The sequence below is a fragment of the Stegostoma tigrinum genome, chromosome 2 (assembly GCF_030684315.1).
Source record: "Stegostoma tigrinum isolate sSteTig4 chromosome 2, sSteTig4.hap1, whole genome shotgun sequence".
NCBI classification, from domain to species: Eukaryota; Metazoa; Chordata; class Chondrichthyes; order Orectolobiformes; family Stegostomatidae; genus Stegostoma; species Stegostoma tigrinum.
This window is the reverse complement of record NC_081355.1, coordinates 113,541,554-113,557,086: the sequence shown is the minus strand read 5'-3', so window position 1 is coordinate 113,557,086 and position 15,533 is coordinate 113,541,554. Positions and strand designations below refer to the sequence as shown.

The 15,533-nt window shown below is 42.0% G+C and overlaps 1 protein-coding gene across 7 annotated transcripts in view; it reads right to left on the bottom strand.

The window, feature by feature from the left end:
* Positions 1-15,533, bottom strand: part of adam22 (ADAM metallopeptidase domain 22) — a 339,135-nt gene that overhangs the window by 90,799 nt on the left and 232,803 nt on the right. For all 7 annotated transcript variants that reach the window (XM_048555033.2, XM_048555043.2, XM_048555053.2 and 4 more), the window contains exons 16-20: positions 14,402-14,473; positions 7,446-7,538; positions 5,170-5,250; positions 2,934-2,984; positions 2,778-2,841 (exon numbers count right to left, since the gene is read on the bottom strand). In XM_048555033.2, the coding sequence (XP_048410990.1) occupies positions 2,778-2,841; positions 2,934-2,984; positions 5,170-5,250; positions 7,446-7,538; positions 14,402-14,473 (361 nt within the window). The remainder of the gene's footprint in view (positions 1-2,777; positions 2,842-2,933; positions 2,985-5,169; positions 5,251-7,445; positions 7,539-14,401; positions 14,474-15,533) is intronic.

The following is a 15,533-nucleotide window of genomic DNA, read 5'->3' as shown; positions in this document are numbered from 1 at the left end:
GGGTGGTTTGCAATGCAAACCAATACCAACAGTGTGGGTTCAGTTCTTGCAAGTGTTGAGATTGTCATGAAGGATTCTCCTTCTCAGCCTCTCCCAGTACCTGGAGGTGTGGTGACCCTCAGGTTAAACCAGCACCAGCCATCTCTTTCTAAAAGGAAAGCAGCCCTATGATCTGGTGGGATTGTGGTGACTATACATTCATTTGCTTAGGTTTCTACTTTGGTGTTTGTCACTTTATTTCTGGCATTGTAACTTTCACGAGTCTGAATGAATGATGAATGATTTACTCAAATGAATGATTTTATTGTCCCGGGTATTTTACAGGGAGAAAAACAGTAAAATATGGAGAAAAAGCTTTTCTACTGTTGCCATGATCTAGTGCGATTTTGATGAGTCTTAAGAACAGGAGATAAAAAGAAAGATATCGCTTAAAGACAGTCCATCAGTCCTGAGCCAGCTAATCATCAATGACATCTGTGCCGCCATCTCTCTTCCACCACCTCACCACCATCTACACCAGACCCAACCAACGTTGAAGCTGCCACTTTTCAGGCACCAGCTTTCATTGTGGGGCCAAAACTCGTCTACCACCGCTTCACTGCTGCCTGCCCTGGGCCCACCAACATCAGAGTTGCATCTCTCGCTGCTGGGTCCCTTCTCATCAATGTCACTGTGAAGCCCTTCTGCCATCAGCGCTGGGCTCAACTAAAGACAAAGTTGCTGATCCTCAGGTGCCATCTTTCACTGCCGGGCCTACCTCACTGTTGTCGCCTCCGCTGACGTAGCAGCCACCAATTCCAATGCCAGGTCCCGTGCTCACCCAGGAAAAGTAGGTAGGGGTCACCTGAGTCTACACTAGGATCACGCACTGCTGCTGATGCCTTCTGAGCTAAGGACAATAAATAAATAAAGGAAAGGAGAATAAAAAGCAAGAGAAAAAAGAAAAGCAGTTGGAGTGGATGAGCTCCAGCTCAGGAGCCCTACTCCTCCACCACCATCTCGATGACAATAAAACTCTGCAATCTCATTTTCAATTACTTCCCTTCCTGCAGTCATGACTCATGGTGACCACTCACTTATGGCAGCAATGCTATCTGAGCTGTAAGTACTTCGATTACTTCTAAGTTATGGAGCTTCACCAGCTTTTACCTGATTTGGGATTTCAACTTTATTCACAGAGTCTCCAAAGTCCATTTGGTCACCAGCTGAACCTTGACTGAGGACCACTCCTACAGATTATCAGCATCTAATGCAGTCTGTAACTGTCTTACTACAACTGGTATTCCAGATTCATGGAGTTCCTAGCTCACAGTCTTATCAGGTCTGAAATGCTTTCTATCAAGGTCTGTAGACTCTGCACTGTTGAAACTTGCCACAAGTTTCTCTTTTTCAGGGTTCTCGAATGTTCAGTTCTTCTGGCTGCCAAGTGTACAAGCAGCCAACTTCAAGCTGTGGCTCTGAAGAACGATTCAGATTTCTATGGATGTCACCTTTTTACAGGTAGCAGTTAAATGGATTCCACATCCCTAGCCACCACATAGTAGGATAAATCCTCATCACAGCTCCTCATAGTATAAGGAGAAACTCAACATCGCTAGCAGAATCCGTGGAGACAGAAACAGAGTTCACGTTTCGAATCTAAAGACTTTACTTCAAAGCAATTCTTCAGTTTCACAGAAGCTTTGGACTTGAACTGTTAATTCTGTTTCTCTATTTCCAGAAATGCTGCCAGATCTGACGAGATTCTGCACCATTTTCTGTTTTTAATTTCAGAACTCAAGTATGCACAGTATTTAGCTTTTATTGGTAGACTTTGCTACCACCACTATCCTCTTTCCTAGTAAGGATTAACAAGTCTAGAGTGGTGCAGGGAAACCAATTGGGTAATGTAATGAGAAAAAGCTCTTGTCTTAAACAAAGTGTAGTCTGTTGAATGACAGCAACTAGATACAGCTTATATTGGCTTCATAGATATTGTTACTGAGCCTACAAGGAAGAATTTGATGTTAGGTCTTACTCCTTTGAAAACCAAAGCTGTTCTCTCTTCTGAGTCCTTTAAAATCATATCAGGCTGTTCTCTCTTCTGAGTCCTTTAAAAAATGATTTTAAAAAAATGACTATCCTGATGTGGAAATGAAGTGCCATTCCATCACTGTCACCGGTGAAAATCCTGGAACTTCTTTCTTAACAGCAACGTGGGTGCCTCTATACAACAAGGACTGCTGAGATTCAAGAAAACAACTCACAAACCATGTCCACCAGAACAATCAGGAACAGGCAATAAACGGTGGCCTGGTCAGAGATGCCCACATCTCGGAAATGAATGAAAGAAAACTCCTTTGAAAACTCCCATTCTAAAGAGTTATATCTTCAGTTTTAAAAGTGTTTTTGGATTGTTTCCATCATTATCCCTGTGAGCCTATTGCTTCTAGGGGCAGCCCTGTAAAGACGATGGAATAATAAATGTGCATAAATAAATTTAAATATTGCATGCTTTGAAAGACATACAAGTAAAATGATAAATTCCAATGTGAAAGGTGAAAAGTGACTGCATACAGAATATGAGAAAACACTGTGTGATCTCTGCATACAGAATATGAGAAAACACTGTGTGATCTCTGCATACAGAATATGATTTGTTTCCCAATAAGACAATTCATGCAGTACAATTCAATGTACTGACATAAAAGCTGCAAATAAAAAGTCAAAATCTGGATGGATGAACAAGCAGAAGATGAAAGGCTTTGCTTTTCTTACAATGTAGACATTATACTTACTCGCTCCCCACACGTATTTACATTGTCGTTCTCTGGTTTTACATCGCCCACCATAGCAAAGTCCCTGAAAGAAATCGAGTGAGATAAGTCCCGAGAAGATAACCTTTTCGAGAGAAATCTAGTTTGCTGAAGGAGAAGTTAAACTCTGGTATGTACCTGATCAGTGTCACAGACGTAGCCATCCATTTTATGCACGTTTGGTGGACACTTTAGAAAAGAAGAACAAGGTTAGAGTGGAGACACAAAGTATTTGGAGGGATGACATATAAATTAGAAGCAGAGGGAGGCCATTCAGTCCCTCAAGCCTGCTGTGCCACTTAGTAAGACCATGGCTGATCTGATTGGCACCTCAAATCCACTTTCCTCCAGTGAGAGTTTTATGCCACTATGCTTAACAAGAATCTATTGACAGTTGTTTAGAATATAGTCAAGGACACTGCTCCCACCACCTTTTCTGGAAGAGAGTTTCTAAGACTTATGAGCCTCTGAATGAAAAAAGTTTATCCCAATGACCCTAATTTAAACAGGACACCTAATTCTAGATCGTCCCATAAGAGGAATAATCTTCTCCATATTTACTCTAGCAAGTGCCCTGACAATTTATATGCCTCAAATAAGTTACCTCCTACTTTTCTAACCATTAGCAGATACAAATGTAGTCTGTTCAACCTTTTCTCCTAAGACAAACAGCTCAATACACTCAAATGAACCTTCTCTAAAATGACACTGCATTTACGAAAAATGTATTTATACCCTTCCTTAATTAAAGTAACTAATACCATGCAATGTGGATGCCTTCTCACCAGTGTTAAGAACAAAGGACAGTTACAGTTAAATGGAATGCACATCTCTGTGATGAGGATTTATCTTACTATGTGGTGGCTAGGGATGTGGATTCCATTTAACCATACCTGTCTCTGTCATTGAAGCATAATCCATCAACTTTTGCAGGCTGCTCCGCTTGCAATAAATGATAACATTCTATTAGCTTTCTTAATTACTTACAGTATCTGCATACTAACCTTCTGTGATTCAACCACTAGGACATCCAGATCCCTCTGCATCTCAGAGCTCTGCAATCTCTCACCATGGGCCAAAATGGACAATTTCATATTTTACCACATCATATTCCATTTGCCACATCTTTGCCCAGGCACTTCAACTACTCATAACCTTTTGTAGCCGCCATGTGTCCTCTTCAGAAATGACTTTCCTTTAGGAGAATTTGGCAACCATACTTCCATCCTTCATCAGTGTCACCTTTATCAATGGTGAACAGTCGAGGTCCCAGCACCAATTCCTGTGGCACAATTCTCATGACATCCTGTCAACCTGCCAGTTAGACTCATTTACACTTGCACGCTACTTCATATTAACCATCCAATCTTCCATCCAGGCCAAAACTCTACCCCTAAAACTATGAGCTTTTATACTCCGCATTAATCTTTGACATGCTACCTTATCAAACGCTGTTTTCAAATCTAAGTAGAATACATTCACTGGTTCCCTTTCATCTGCAGCATATGTTACTTTCTGAACGCACTCCAACAGATGTGACCAAGTGATCTGGACTTATACACATTATACTTGTTAATAGTCTGCATGAATCACATGAGGAAGACAAATAAAAGTTATACAATTTTAAAAAAATTGAGTTCACCCACATTAATGCAGTCACTTGGCTGGCTCATGGAATTATGAAGATCAATCACAAATATAATAGATTGCCCAGAACATTACATAATCATTGATCTACTCAGAGTATCACAAACAAAAGTACCATTGAACTAAGATCTCTGAACATCGCTATACAACTATTTCATTTTTTGTGCAAAACTCAGCTCTTACTATAATAACATATTGACGTCCAAAGTTGATCGAAATATGTTAAGAATTCACACATTGATATTTGAAAAATGTAAAAAGATGTGGATTCAAATCCCAGCCCAAATGAGGAGCACAATAACCTAGGCTGACATTCCACTGCAGTAATGACTGCGTGATACACTGCTATAGATAAGATCACTCTTAAACTGTAACTTGGCTGCTCTCTTTAATGGATATGTAAAATCCCATTGGCACTGTTCCCAAGGAAGAAAAGGGAAGTTATTTCTGATGTCCTGGTCAGTATTTATCCCTTAATCCACATCACAAAAATATTACCTTGCTCATTATCTCTTTCTGCTTGTTACAACATGCTGTCCTCAAACTGGTTATCAGGTTTCCTACATTATAACAGCAACTATATCTTATAAGCAACTCAATGGCTATAAAACAATTTGCAAAGTCCTGAGGTTGCAAAAGTTAGCAATAGTTGCAAGTTTCTTTTCCTTTTAATGTTAAGGACACTTTGTAATATATATTTTACGTTAAATACATGATAAGAAATCACCTCACTAGAATTTCCAGTGCAGGTCTCGGGAATGTCACAATCATTTACATCCTCGCGACACACAAAGCCACTTCGCTGAAACTGCAAGAGGAACAAATGATAGCCAAAGTTGAATTTTAATTAGACAAGGGTTATTTTTTGCATGTTGAGAAATGTAATATTAAATTAACAAACTCCACAAAATAAGAGCAGAATCCTGAGATTTTTGAGACAAAATATGGAAGCAGGCCAAAAAGCAGGAGATATTTCTGCTTGGGTTGTGTCAAGTTTTCTCACGCAGTTATGTTTTTCTCAGGTGATTGCATATTCATGTCCAGGTAAGGCATCAAATCTAAACAAAAAAAACCCAAACAATTGCAGGAAATCTGAAAAAAAAAACAGGAATTGCTGGAGAAATTCAGCAGGTCTGGGTACATCTGTGGAGAGAAATCAGAGTTAATGTTTCAGGTCCAGTGGCCCTTCTTCAGAACACCATTAAATGTATTAAGCATTTGTGGGGAACCTCTCTAATTTAGATCAAAGCAGCTAGTCCAGAGTGAGCTTGTTTTTGAAAACATCTCAGTGAATATAAATGGATTAGAGTCATGATTTATCTAAACATGGTACTTATTGGGCCATACTTGTAGTTAGAATGAGGAATACCAAATTAATACATTGAAAAGATTTCAATACCAAAACAAACTCCATTACCTACAGAAAATAATGAAGCTTCGAAAAAGTGAATTTACTTTAGCTGTAAACAAGCACAACTGTCATGTACTAACCTTTGTATCTCACTGCAGCTGGATCTTTATTCAAATAACCTGCCTGCATCTGCATGTGCGCTTTCAAACAGTAACAGTGCTCATCATAAAGGCACTCAATTAACTCAAAGTAGTTGCACCTGAACACTTAAGCAAACAAGGATTCAAAATCATTAGTTTTACAAAAATATCTTTCCGAATAAGCAACTAAGAATAACGATTAAACTTGCGTGACAAATTTACTTATATTAGGCTCTCATGTTTTATAAATAGGAACTTCGTTCATTGAAAACCAAGAAGTCAATCTTATATTCTGATAAAATAAAATACTAGCTGATTGTTCTCCCACTGCAGCTGATAAGTTTGCTGAGTTAAGCATCCTTGATCTGTTTAACTTTAAGGGATGTAAACCATTTGCATTGAGGTTAAATTGTACCATTGTTCCCGGTGTGGCTTCCTCTACATTGGGGAAACCAAGCGGAGGCTTGGGGACAGCTTTGCAGAACACCTCCGCTCAGTTCACAATAAACAACTGCACCTCCCAGTCGCAAACCATTTCCACTCACCCTCCCATTCCTCAGACCACATGTCCATCATGGGCCTCCTGCAGTGCCACAATGATGCCACCCGAAGGTTGCAGGAACAGCAACTCATATTCCACTTGGGAACCCTGCAGCCCAATGGTATCAATGCGGACTTCACCAGCTTCAAAATCTCCCCTACCCCCACCGCATCACAAAATCAGCCCAGTTCGTCCCCTCCCCCACTGCACCACACAACCAGCCCAGCTCTTCCCCTCCACCCACTGCATCCCAAAACCAGTCCAACCTGTCTCTGCCTCCCTAACCTGTTCTTCCTCTCACCCATCCCTTCCTCCCACCCCAAGCCGCACCTCCATCTCCTACCTACTAACCTCATCCCACCTCCTTGACCTGTCCATCTTCCCTGGACTGACCTATCTCCTCCCTACCTCCCCACCTATACTCTCCTCTCCACCTATCTTCTTTTCTCTCCATCTTTGGTCTGCCTCCCCCTCTCTCCCTATTTATTCCAGAACCCTCACCCCATCCCCCTCTCTGATGAAGGGTCTAGGCCCGAAACGTCAGCTTTTGTGCTGCTGGGCCTGCTGTGTTCATCCAGCCTCACATTTTATTAACCATTTGCATTGTTTGCTTAAAGACAAAATTCTCTGGACACTGGAAATCTGAAATAAACATGGAGAATGCTGGAGAAATTCAGTGGGTCGAGCAAAATCTGTGGAGAGAGAAACAACGTTGATGTTTTGAGTCTGGCTGAGCTCTTCAGTTGTACACTATTTTTCAGAGCATCTAAGAGAAGGTATACTCCTTATTTGCATAACATTTGGGAATTTATGCAAATAGGAGGACTTCCTATTGACGTAAAATACTCAGACAGATGATGAAAGTCACCCGTATTTATCACCCATCCCTAGTTGGCAAAAGTAAATTTGGGCTATAAAAGCCATTTTGCCCAACAGATCAATCACATAATCACTGGCATAAAATCTTTTACCTGACATTCTTTACAACAAAGCCCATTGCTGCATTTGGCTCCTTTCATAAGAGTGCACTTTACACAGCAGTCTTCTCCCTCCTTGCTACATTCCTGTGCAGATATGAATTAATTTTGCATTATGCCTTGGCAACTTAAAACAGAATTTGTAAATACATACACATCAATAATTATTATTCAGGGTGAGCATTTTATGCAAATGTAACAGACCATTACTGTCGAGTAGAAATCACTGACAAGCCATGGGTGTAGCAACAATTACACCAGTTTTTGCCAGCTGCTCTGATTTTATTTGAAAATACCATCTACACAATACCGAAAGAAATGTATTTTCAATCTGTAGTTGTTTAACCAGCATCTATCATGATTCAATCATTCACTTTCATTAACATTTTTCTGTCATGATGAACTGAATGAAAGATTATTAGGGATATGAAGGAATGTAGAACTGAGGTTAAAATCAGATCAAACATGATTTTTTTGAACAGTGAAGTAGGCTCAAAGGGCTAAGGGACATGGTCTTGTTCTGGTTTTTACTTTTATCAAAGAACACACACACTCAGCTTTCTGTTTGACACTTTTATTAACAAATGTACAGTAAAATTAAAATAGACCTACCTATGCTATGTACTTCAGTCGCAAAACCATGAGGCTAAAATCTCAATTACTGACAAATCAAATATGCAATTAGTTACACTATAATTGGACAAGATATCTAGAATATATTACCCGGAATACTGATTAATAATTACTGATTCAGTGAAATTGTTTTGTCACACAGTATCAATAAATTTCAATCATAACATAGTTATGTTTTATTTTGTATAATAATATGTTCTTTTGTTAAGAGTACAGCTTCTTGTAAATTTGTGCATAAATGAATCTCCAGGGTAAACATAAAGAAAAATAAAAATGACAGTGCATCAAGTCAGGTTCCGCTATGGATCTGACTTGTCTAGTGCTGGGGTCACAGTGACCCAACATCACATGGAGTGAACCCATGGTGGGGAAACATAACACTAGATGATTCAGCGTCTAAGACTACCATGGCAAGAGAAGAGGGACACTACTGGTGATCCTGTTACTCCTGGCAAGGGAATAATTGACAGAAGTGAAGAGAAAGGAAGAGATGGATAGGTCAAAATGTTAATGTAGTAGTTAATGATATGTCTTATACAAAAGTTAGAAACTGTAGTTGATTCTGTAGCTCTTGTTACAAGGTTTCTGACTATACCAGCTCTGTTTTAATAAAGTGATAAGAACAAGATCCTAGAAACGTTTTATTTCACCGTTTGTTTCCCCTGATGTCATTGCCGTAAGGCTCATGGGGACACTGCCCTGTATATATGTGTGTGTGTGTGTGTGTGTGTGGGGGGCGGCAAAGGATCTTTGTACAGGAAGTATGGAGGTATGACTGAAAAAAGCACATTTGTCAAAGATTTTTGTCTTGCATTTATCAAAGCAGTCTGCAAGAAATACCAAAGTAAACAGAAAAGCAGGATTTAACCAATATGTGAGGAAGGTGTTGATTGATTGGAAAATGGACATTGAGTGGTGCAGGAGTTGCCATGGAGATTACATCAATTAATGAAGACAGCCTGTCAATTTCCAAACTTTGTGTGAATTTTAAACAAGGTAGATAGACTTTGATTGTTAAGCCATTGCCCCAAGAAATGAACCGATAAAATGCTGCCGCTTGGATCCTGTGTATTAATTTTTAACGACAAGTGAATCTAGCTGTGTCACGCTGCTGTAGCCAGTTATGACACAAGCACCGTGCACATTTCACAGAATGCTATTGTCAAACCAAACAGGCATTCTATCTATCATACAAATGAGTCATGTCGTATATGAGTTTCACTGTCTGTGTGATGTCAGGTAAGTAAACTACAGTCTCAAAGATCAATGACTCATATTAAGCAGCATATCCCTTCCACTGTTTACAACAAGAAAGTTACTGCTTGTATGTAGACAGTTACTTGCAAAACTCTCAACACTGTGCCTACTTCAAGCCCACAGACTCTGACAGCTACCTAGACTGCATCTCCTTTCACCCAACTTCCTACAAGAGTGTGATCCCCTACTCCCAATTCCTCCGCCTCCTTTGCGTTTGCTCCAAAGATGGGCATTCTACTCCTGAACATCCCAGATATCCGCCTACTTCAAAGGCTGTAACTTCCCTTCTCTGGTGATCAAAAATCCCCTCAATCACATTTCTTGCATTTCCCACACTTCTGCCCTCACATCCCATCCCCACAAAAAAAAGATAGAATTCCCTTTGTCCTCGCATGTCACCCCACCAACCTCCGCATCTGATGTATCATTCTCCACCACTTCCGCCACCTATAATCTGACCCCACAACCAAAGACATATTTCCCTCTCCAGTCCTATCTGCCTTTCATAGGGTCCACGCTCTCCGCAACTCCCTCGTCCACTCCACACTCACCAGTAACACCACCACAGCCCAGGACCCTTCCCTGCAACTGCAGGAAGTACTATACTTGCCCCTACATCTCCCCTCTTACCTCCATTCAAGGCACAAAACAAACCTTCTACATTAGACAGGAGTTCACCTGCACACCCATCAATTTGGTCTACTGCATCCGCTGCTTCCAATGCGGCTTCCTCTACATCGGTGAGACCACACATACATTCGGAGACTGTTATGTAGAGAATCTGAACTCTGTACACAACAAACGACGAGACCTTCCATTGGAAAACCTTTTTTACTCCTCCTCCCACTCCCTGGGTGACATGTCCATCCTGGGCCTCCTCCAGTCACAATGACATCACCCGCAAACTGGAGGAGCAGCACCTCATATTCTGTCTTGAGAGCGTACAGCCCGATGGCCTAAACATGGAATTCACCAGTTTTAAAATCTCCGCACCTCCAGCCTCATACCACATCAAATCATTCCTTTCATCCACCACCTTCTTGACCTGACACAACCTGTCCATCTTCTCTCCCACCTATCCACCCCTCCTACCTCAGTGACTAATTTCCTCCACTCCGTACCTTTTTTTCCTTTATTCATTCACAGGATGAGGGTGTCGCTGGCGAGGCAGCATTTATTGCCCATCCCTAATTGCCCAGAGGCCATTTAAGAGTCAATCACATTGCTATGGGTCTGGAGTCATATGTAGGCCAGACCAGGTAAGGATGGCAGTTTCCTTCCCCAAAGGATACCAGTGAACCAGATGGGTTTTCCCTGACAATCGGCAGTGGGTTCATGGTCATCATTAGAGTCTTAATTCCAGATATTTTTATTGAATTTAAATTTCACCATTGGCCATGGTGGGATTTGAACCTGGGTCCCCGGATTGATGTCCTGGTCTCTGGATTAACAGTCCAGTGATAATGCCACTTGACCACCACCTCCCTCTAGGGGCACTCACCTACCACCATCCCACCTACCTGCCCCAGCTCCTCCCCTCCTCTCTATTTATTTCAGAGCTCCCTTCCCCCTCCCCATTTCTGAAGAAGGGTCCCAACGTGAAATTTCAACTTTCCTGCTCCTCTGATGTTGCCTGGCCCATTGTGTTCCTCCAGCTCCACACTATTATCTCTGACTCCAGCATTGGCAGTTGTTGCAATCTCTCACTGTATAACATTTAATTTGCTCTCAAAGTTGGACAATATTTGCTGGATATACTGACTGCGATGCTGACAACCAATTTAGGATTGTACGTCAGGTTCACAGAATGGCTCACTTGCATGTACTGATATATATAGGGACCTATTCTTTACAGTCATGAAGAATATCTACATGCAACTGTTACGATGCAACAAAATAGGTGGCACCTACAATTTAAACAAAGCTATGCATTTAACCGTCAGTTGTCATTAACTGATTCATTCTCCATGGCAATGTAAAGGCAATCATAATCTACTTGTGAACCAATCAAGACTTTCTTATAGTACCAGAGTTCGCTCCACACTGCCCTCCAACCCCACCACACCCGACAGCTTCCCCTGCAACCGCAGGAAATGCTACACTTGTCCCCACACCTCCTCCCTCACCCCCATCCCAGGCCCCAAGATGACATTCCACATTAAGCAGAGGTTCACCTGCACATCTGCCAATGTGGTATACTGCATCCACTGTACCCGGTGCGGCTTCCTCTACATTGGGGAAACCAAGCGGAGGCTTGGGGACCGCTCTGCAGAACACCTCCGCTCAGTTCGCAACAAACAACTGCACCTCCCAGTCGCAAACCATTTCCACTCCCCCTCCCATTCTCTTGATGACATGTCCATCATGGGCCTCCTGCACTGCCACAATGATGCCACCCGAAGGTTGCAGGAACAGCAACTCATATTCCGCCTGGGAACCCTGCAGCCATATGGTATCAATGTGGACTTCACCAGTTTCAAAATCTCCCCTTCCCCTACTGCATCCCTAAACCAGCCCAGTTCATCCCCTCCTCCCACTGCACCACACAACCAGCCCAGCTCTTCCCCCCCACCCACTGCATCCCAAAACCAGTCAAACCTGTCTCTGCCTCCCTAACCGGTTCTTCCTCTCACCCATCCCTTCCTCCCACCCCAAGCCGCACCCCCAGCTACCTACTAACCTCATCCCACCTCCTTGACCTGTCCGTCTTCCCTGGACTGACCTATCCCCTCCCTACCTCCCCACCTACACCCTCTCCACCTATCTTCTTTACTCTCCATCTTCGGTCCGCCTCCCCCTCTCTCCCTATTTATTCCAGTTCCCTCCCCCCATCCCCCTCTCTGATGAAGGGTCTAGGCCCGAAACGTCAGCTTTTGTGCTCCTGAGATGCTGCTTGGCCTGCTGTGTTCATCCAGCCTCACATTTTACTTTCTTATAGTACGTTTGGCGTTTTCTCTTTATTTTGGCATTCCTTGTGCATTATGCTTATGCATGTAAGACAAAAAAACTTTGACAAAATGTACTTTTTCTGCAACTTTCAAGTTCTATACTATTATAAGCTTGGAAGTATAATGGTTCATCTAATGTCCCACTAAAATTATTCACAAGGTATTTGTAATTTGTTCGAGCATGTTTGTTAGTTCACAGCCAAACTGAACATCTAGTTATTTGCCTATCAGGCAGGAAAGGAATATATGACAGGATTCCATATAAGTAGGAGATTGAGGAGCAGAGATTTGAGAAGAGGGTGGAATTAGTGGCTGTGCAGTAGGTCACTGGTGAGTTGGGAGACATTGAGTTTGGGGAGATGGGGTTGTTGGAGATCTGGGTATGGGGAGTTACAGGGTGGATGTGGAAAGATCAGAATTGGAGTTTAGAGGTTAGTTCGGCATCAGGAGGTGGTGGAGATAGAGACTGAGGTGAGTTAGAGATCACAAGGTTGGGGACTTGAAGAATGGGTGCCGTACATTCTTCAACTGTAGGACGTGTTACTTGTTTCGGGTTGCTGAAGCACCTCTGTTTTTCCAGGCATACAAGCAATCCTGAGAATCTCTTTATCCAAAAGTTACTTAAAACTTACAGAATTATGATCACTGTTCCTGAAATGCTCCCCCACTGAAATTTTGACCAACTGGCCAGGCTCATTCCCCAACACCCGGTCTAGTATGGCCCCTTCCCAACTGGCCAGTTTACGTATTGCTTCAAGAAACCCTTGTGGACTCACCTAAAAGACACTCTAAACAAACCCCTAGTGCTAAGGGAGTCCTAGCCAATATGGGGGAAGTTAAAATCACCCACAACAAGAACTCTTTTTGTTTTACAACTTTCCATAATTTGTCCACATTGCCATTCTTCTATCACCAGCTGAATGTTGGAAGGCCTGCAATACAACTCCATCAAAGTGATAGCAGCCTCCTTATTCCTGCGCCCTACCCAAATGGTCTCGCTGAATGACCCCTCAAGGTGTTCTCCCTCAGTACAGCTGTGATATTCTCACTCATCAGTAACGCAACCCCCTAACTTCTTTTACATCCCTGTCTATCTCAACTAAACATCTAAATCCAGAAGCAGTAATCTGTCAGTTTTGCCCTCTTCTCAACAAAGTTTCTATAGCAACTACAGCACCATAATTATGTGCACTAATCCAGGCTCAGGACAGATTGATCAGCCTTACCTGTCATACTCTTCATGTTAAAAAAAATCCACTTCTGACCGTCAGTCCCACCGTGATCAGTAGGTTATCCCTGTGTGGTCTCCTGCTTAGTCTTACCAGCTTCAGCCTCTAAACCCCTCCTCAGTTATTTCACTTGTTGACCTACTGCTCTGGTTCCCAACCCCTGCACACTACTTAAAACCCTTCTCAGTGACACTATCAAATCTCCGTGCCAGGGACACTGGTAACCTTCCAGTTTGGGTGCATCCTGTCTTTCATGTACAGCCCCATCTGCTCTGGAAGCCATGCAATTATCCACATTCCTGAAGCCCTTCCTCCTACACCTGCTCTTCAGCCACGGATGGGTCTATTTGTTACGATCTTCCTATTCCTAGCCTCACTGACACATGGTACAGGTTTAATCCTGAGATCATGACCCTAGAGATCCTGCTTTGCACACTCCTACCTAATGTCCTGAATGCCCTTTGCAGAACCTCATCATTGTTCTGTCTATGTCATCAATATCAATATGTACCACAACCTATGGTTGCTCTCCTCTCCCTCCAGAAAATCTTTGCCTGCTCAGAGAAATTCTTGACCCTGGCACCAGGGAGGCAACAAACCATCCTGGAGACCCGTATGTAGCAACAAAAACCCCCTTCTGTGCCCCTAAACTATTACATCCCTTTTTACTACTGCTGTATTGCACTTTGACTCTCGCTACTGTACAAAAGCTCTACTCAGGAATATTCCCTATCAGTGATAGCATTGGACTAGCTTGAAAGATTTCAAATACTCAATCTCCATTAATAAATCCTTATTTCAAGTTTCAGTTCAAAATTAGTTACTCACCATACTGACTGATAGATTCCATGAAGTAGAAACATGTTCTAATATTGTTACTTACAGCTTTTGAACCACAGTCACATTCTTCCCCTGCCTCTACAAATCCATTGCCACACTCAGGAGGATCAAAAAGCTGCATTAATAAGAGAAGATCGTTGTTAAAAATCACACTGCATCTCCTCATCAAGTTATATCATAATGATTAGACTAAATATTTTACTCTATTTACTGGAGAATTACTGACTGTAATACTGATGGAAGCCCATTATAATGGGTTTAGATCTTTGTTTCAAACAGAAGTTACCATCTGCATCATCATACAGTCTTCTCTCATCTTTAACAAAAGTTTTTTTTTCGAAATTATGGAAAATTCTTTCTGGTACTACAGAACTTAGCATTGCTGAAAAATAAATCTCATTTTATCAATTTTACCATTTCTGAAGAAGGGTCTTAATCCGAAACGTCACCTTTCCTGCTCCTCTGATATTGCTTGGTCTGCTGTGTTCATCCAGCTCTACACCCTGTTATCTCATTTTATCAAAGCTTTCAGCCCTGCCTAGAAAATTGTGTGCAGTTTGGTCTTCTTTTCTGAGGAAGGATGCTCTTGCTCTTGTTTACCAGACTGATTCTGGGGATGGCGGGACTGATGTATGAGCAGAGATTGACTAGGTTGGGCCTGTTTTCGCTAGAGTTCATACGAATGAGGGGCAGGATTTCATAGAGACTTATAAAATTCTAACAGGACTGGATAAGGTAAATGCTGGGAGGATGTTCCCTATGGTGGGTGTGTCCAGAACCAGTGGTATGGTATGAGGAGTCATTTCCTCATGCAAAGAGTGGTGAGCCTGTGGATTTCATACCACCGGAAGTAGTTGATGGCAAAGCACTGAATGTATTCAAGAGGCAATTAGATATAGCACTTGGGGCGCATGGGATCGAAAGTTATGGGGAGAAAGCAGAATTAGGCTACTGAGTTGGACAATCAGCCAAGGATTGTGAAGAATGGCAGAGCAGGCTCAAAGGGCCGAACTGTCTCCTTCTGCTCCTAACTTCTATGTTTCTCTGTTTTTATGTACTCTTAAGGACAATTCAAAAGAATACCAAAGTAACAGTAGCAGTAATTTTACGAGATATATATGCTGATTGATTAGCAAATGAACTTTGAGTGTTAAAAGAATCATCATGGAGAATGC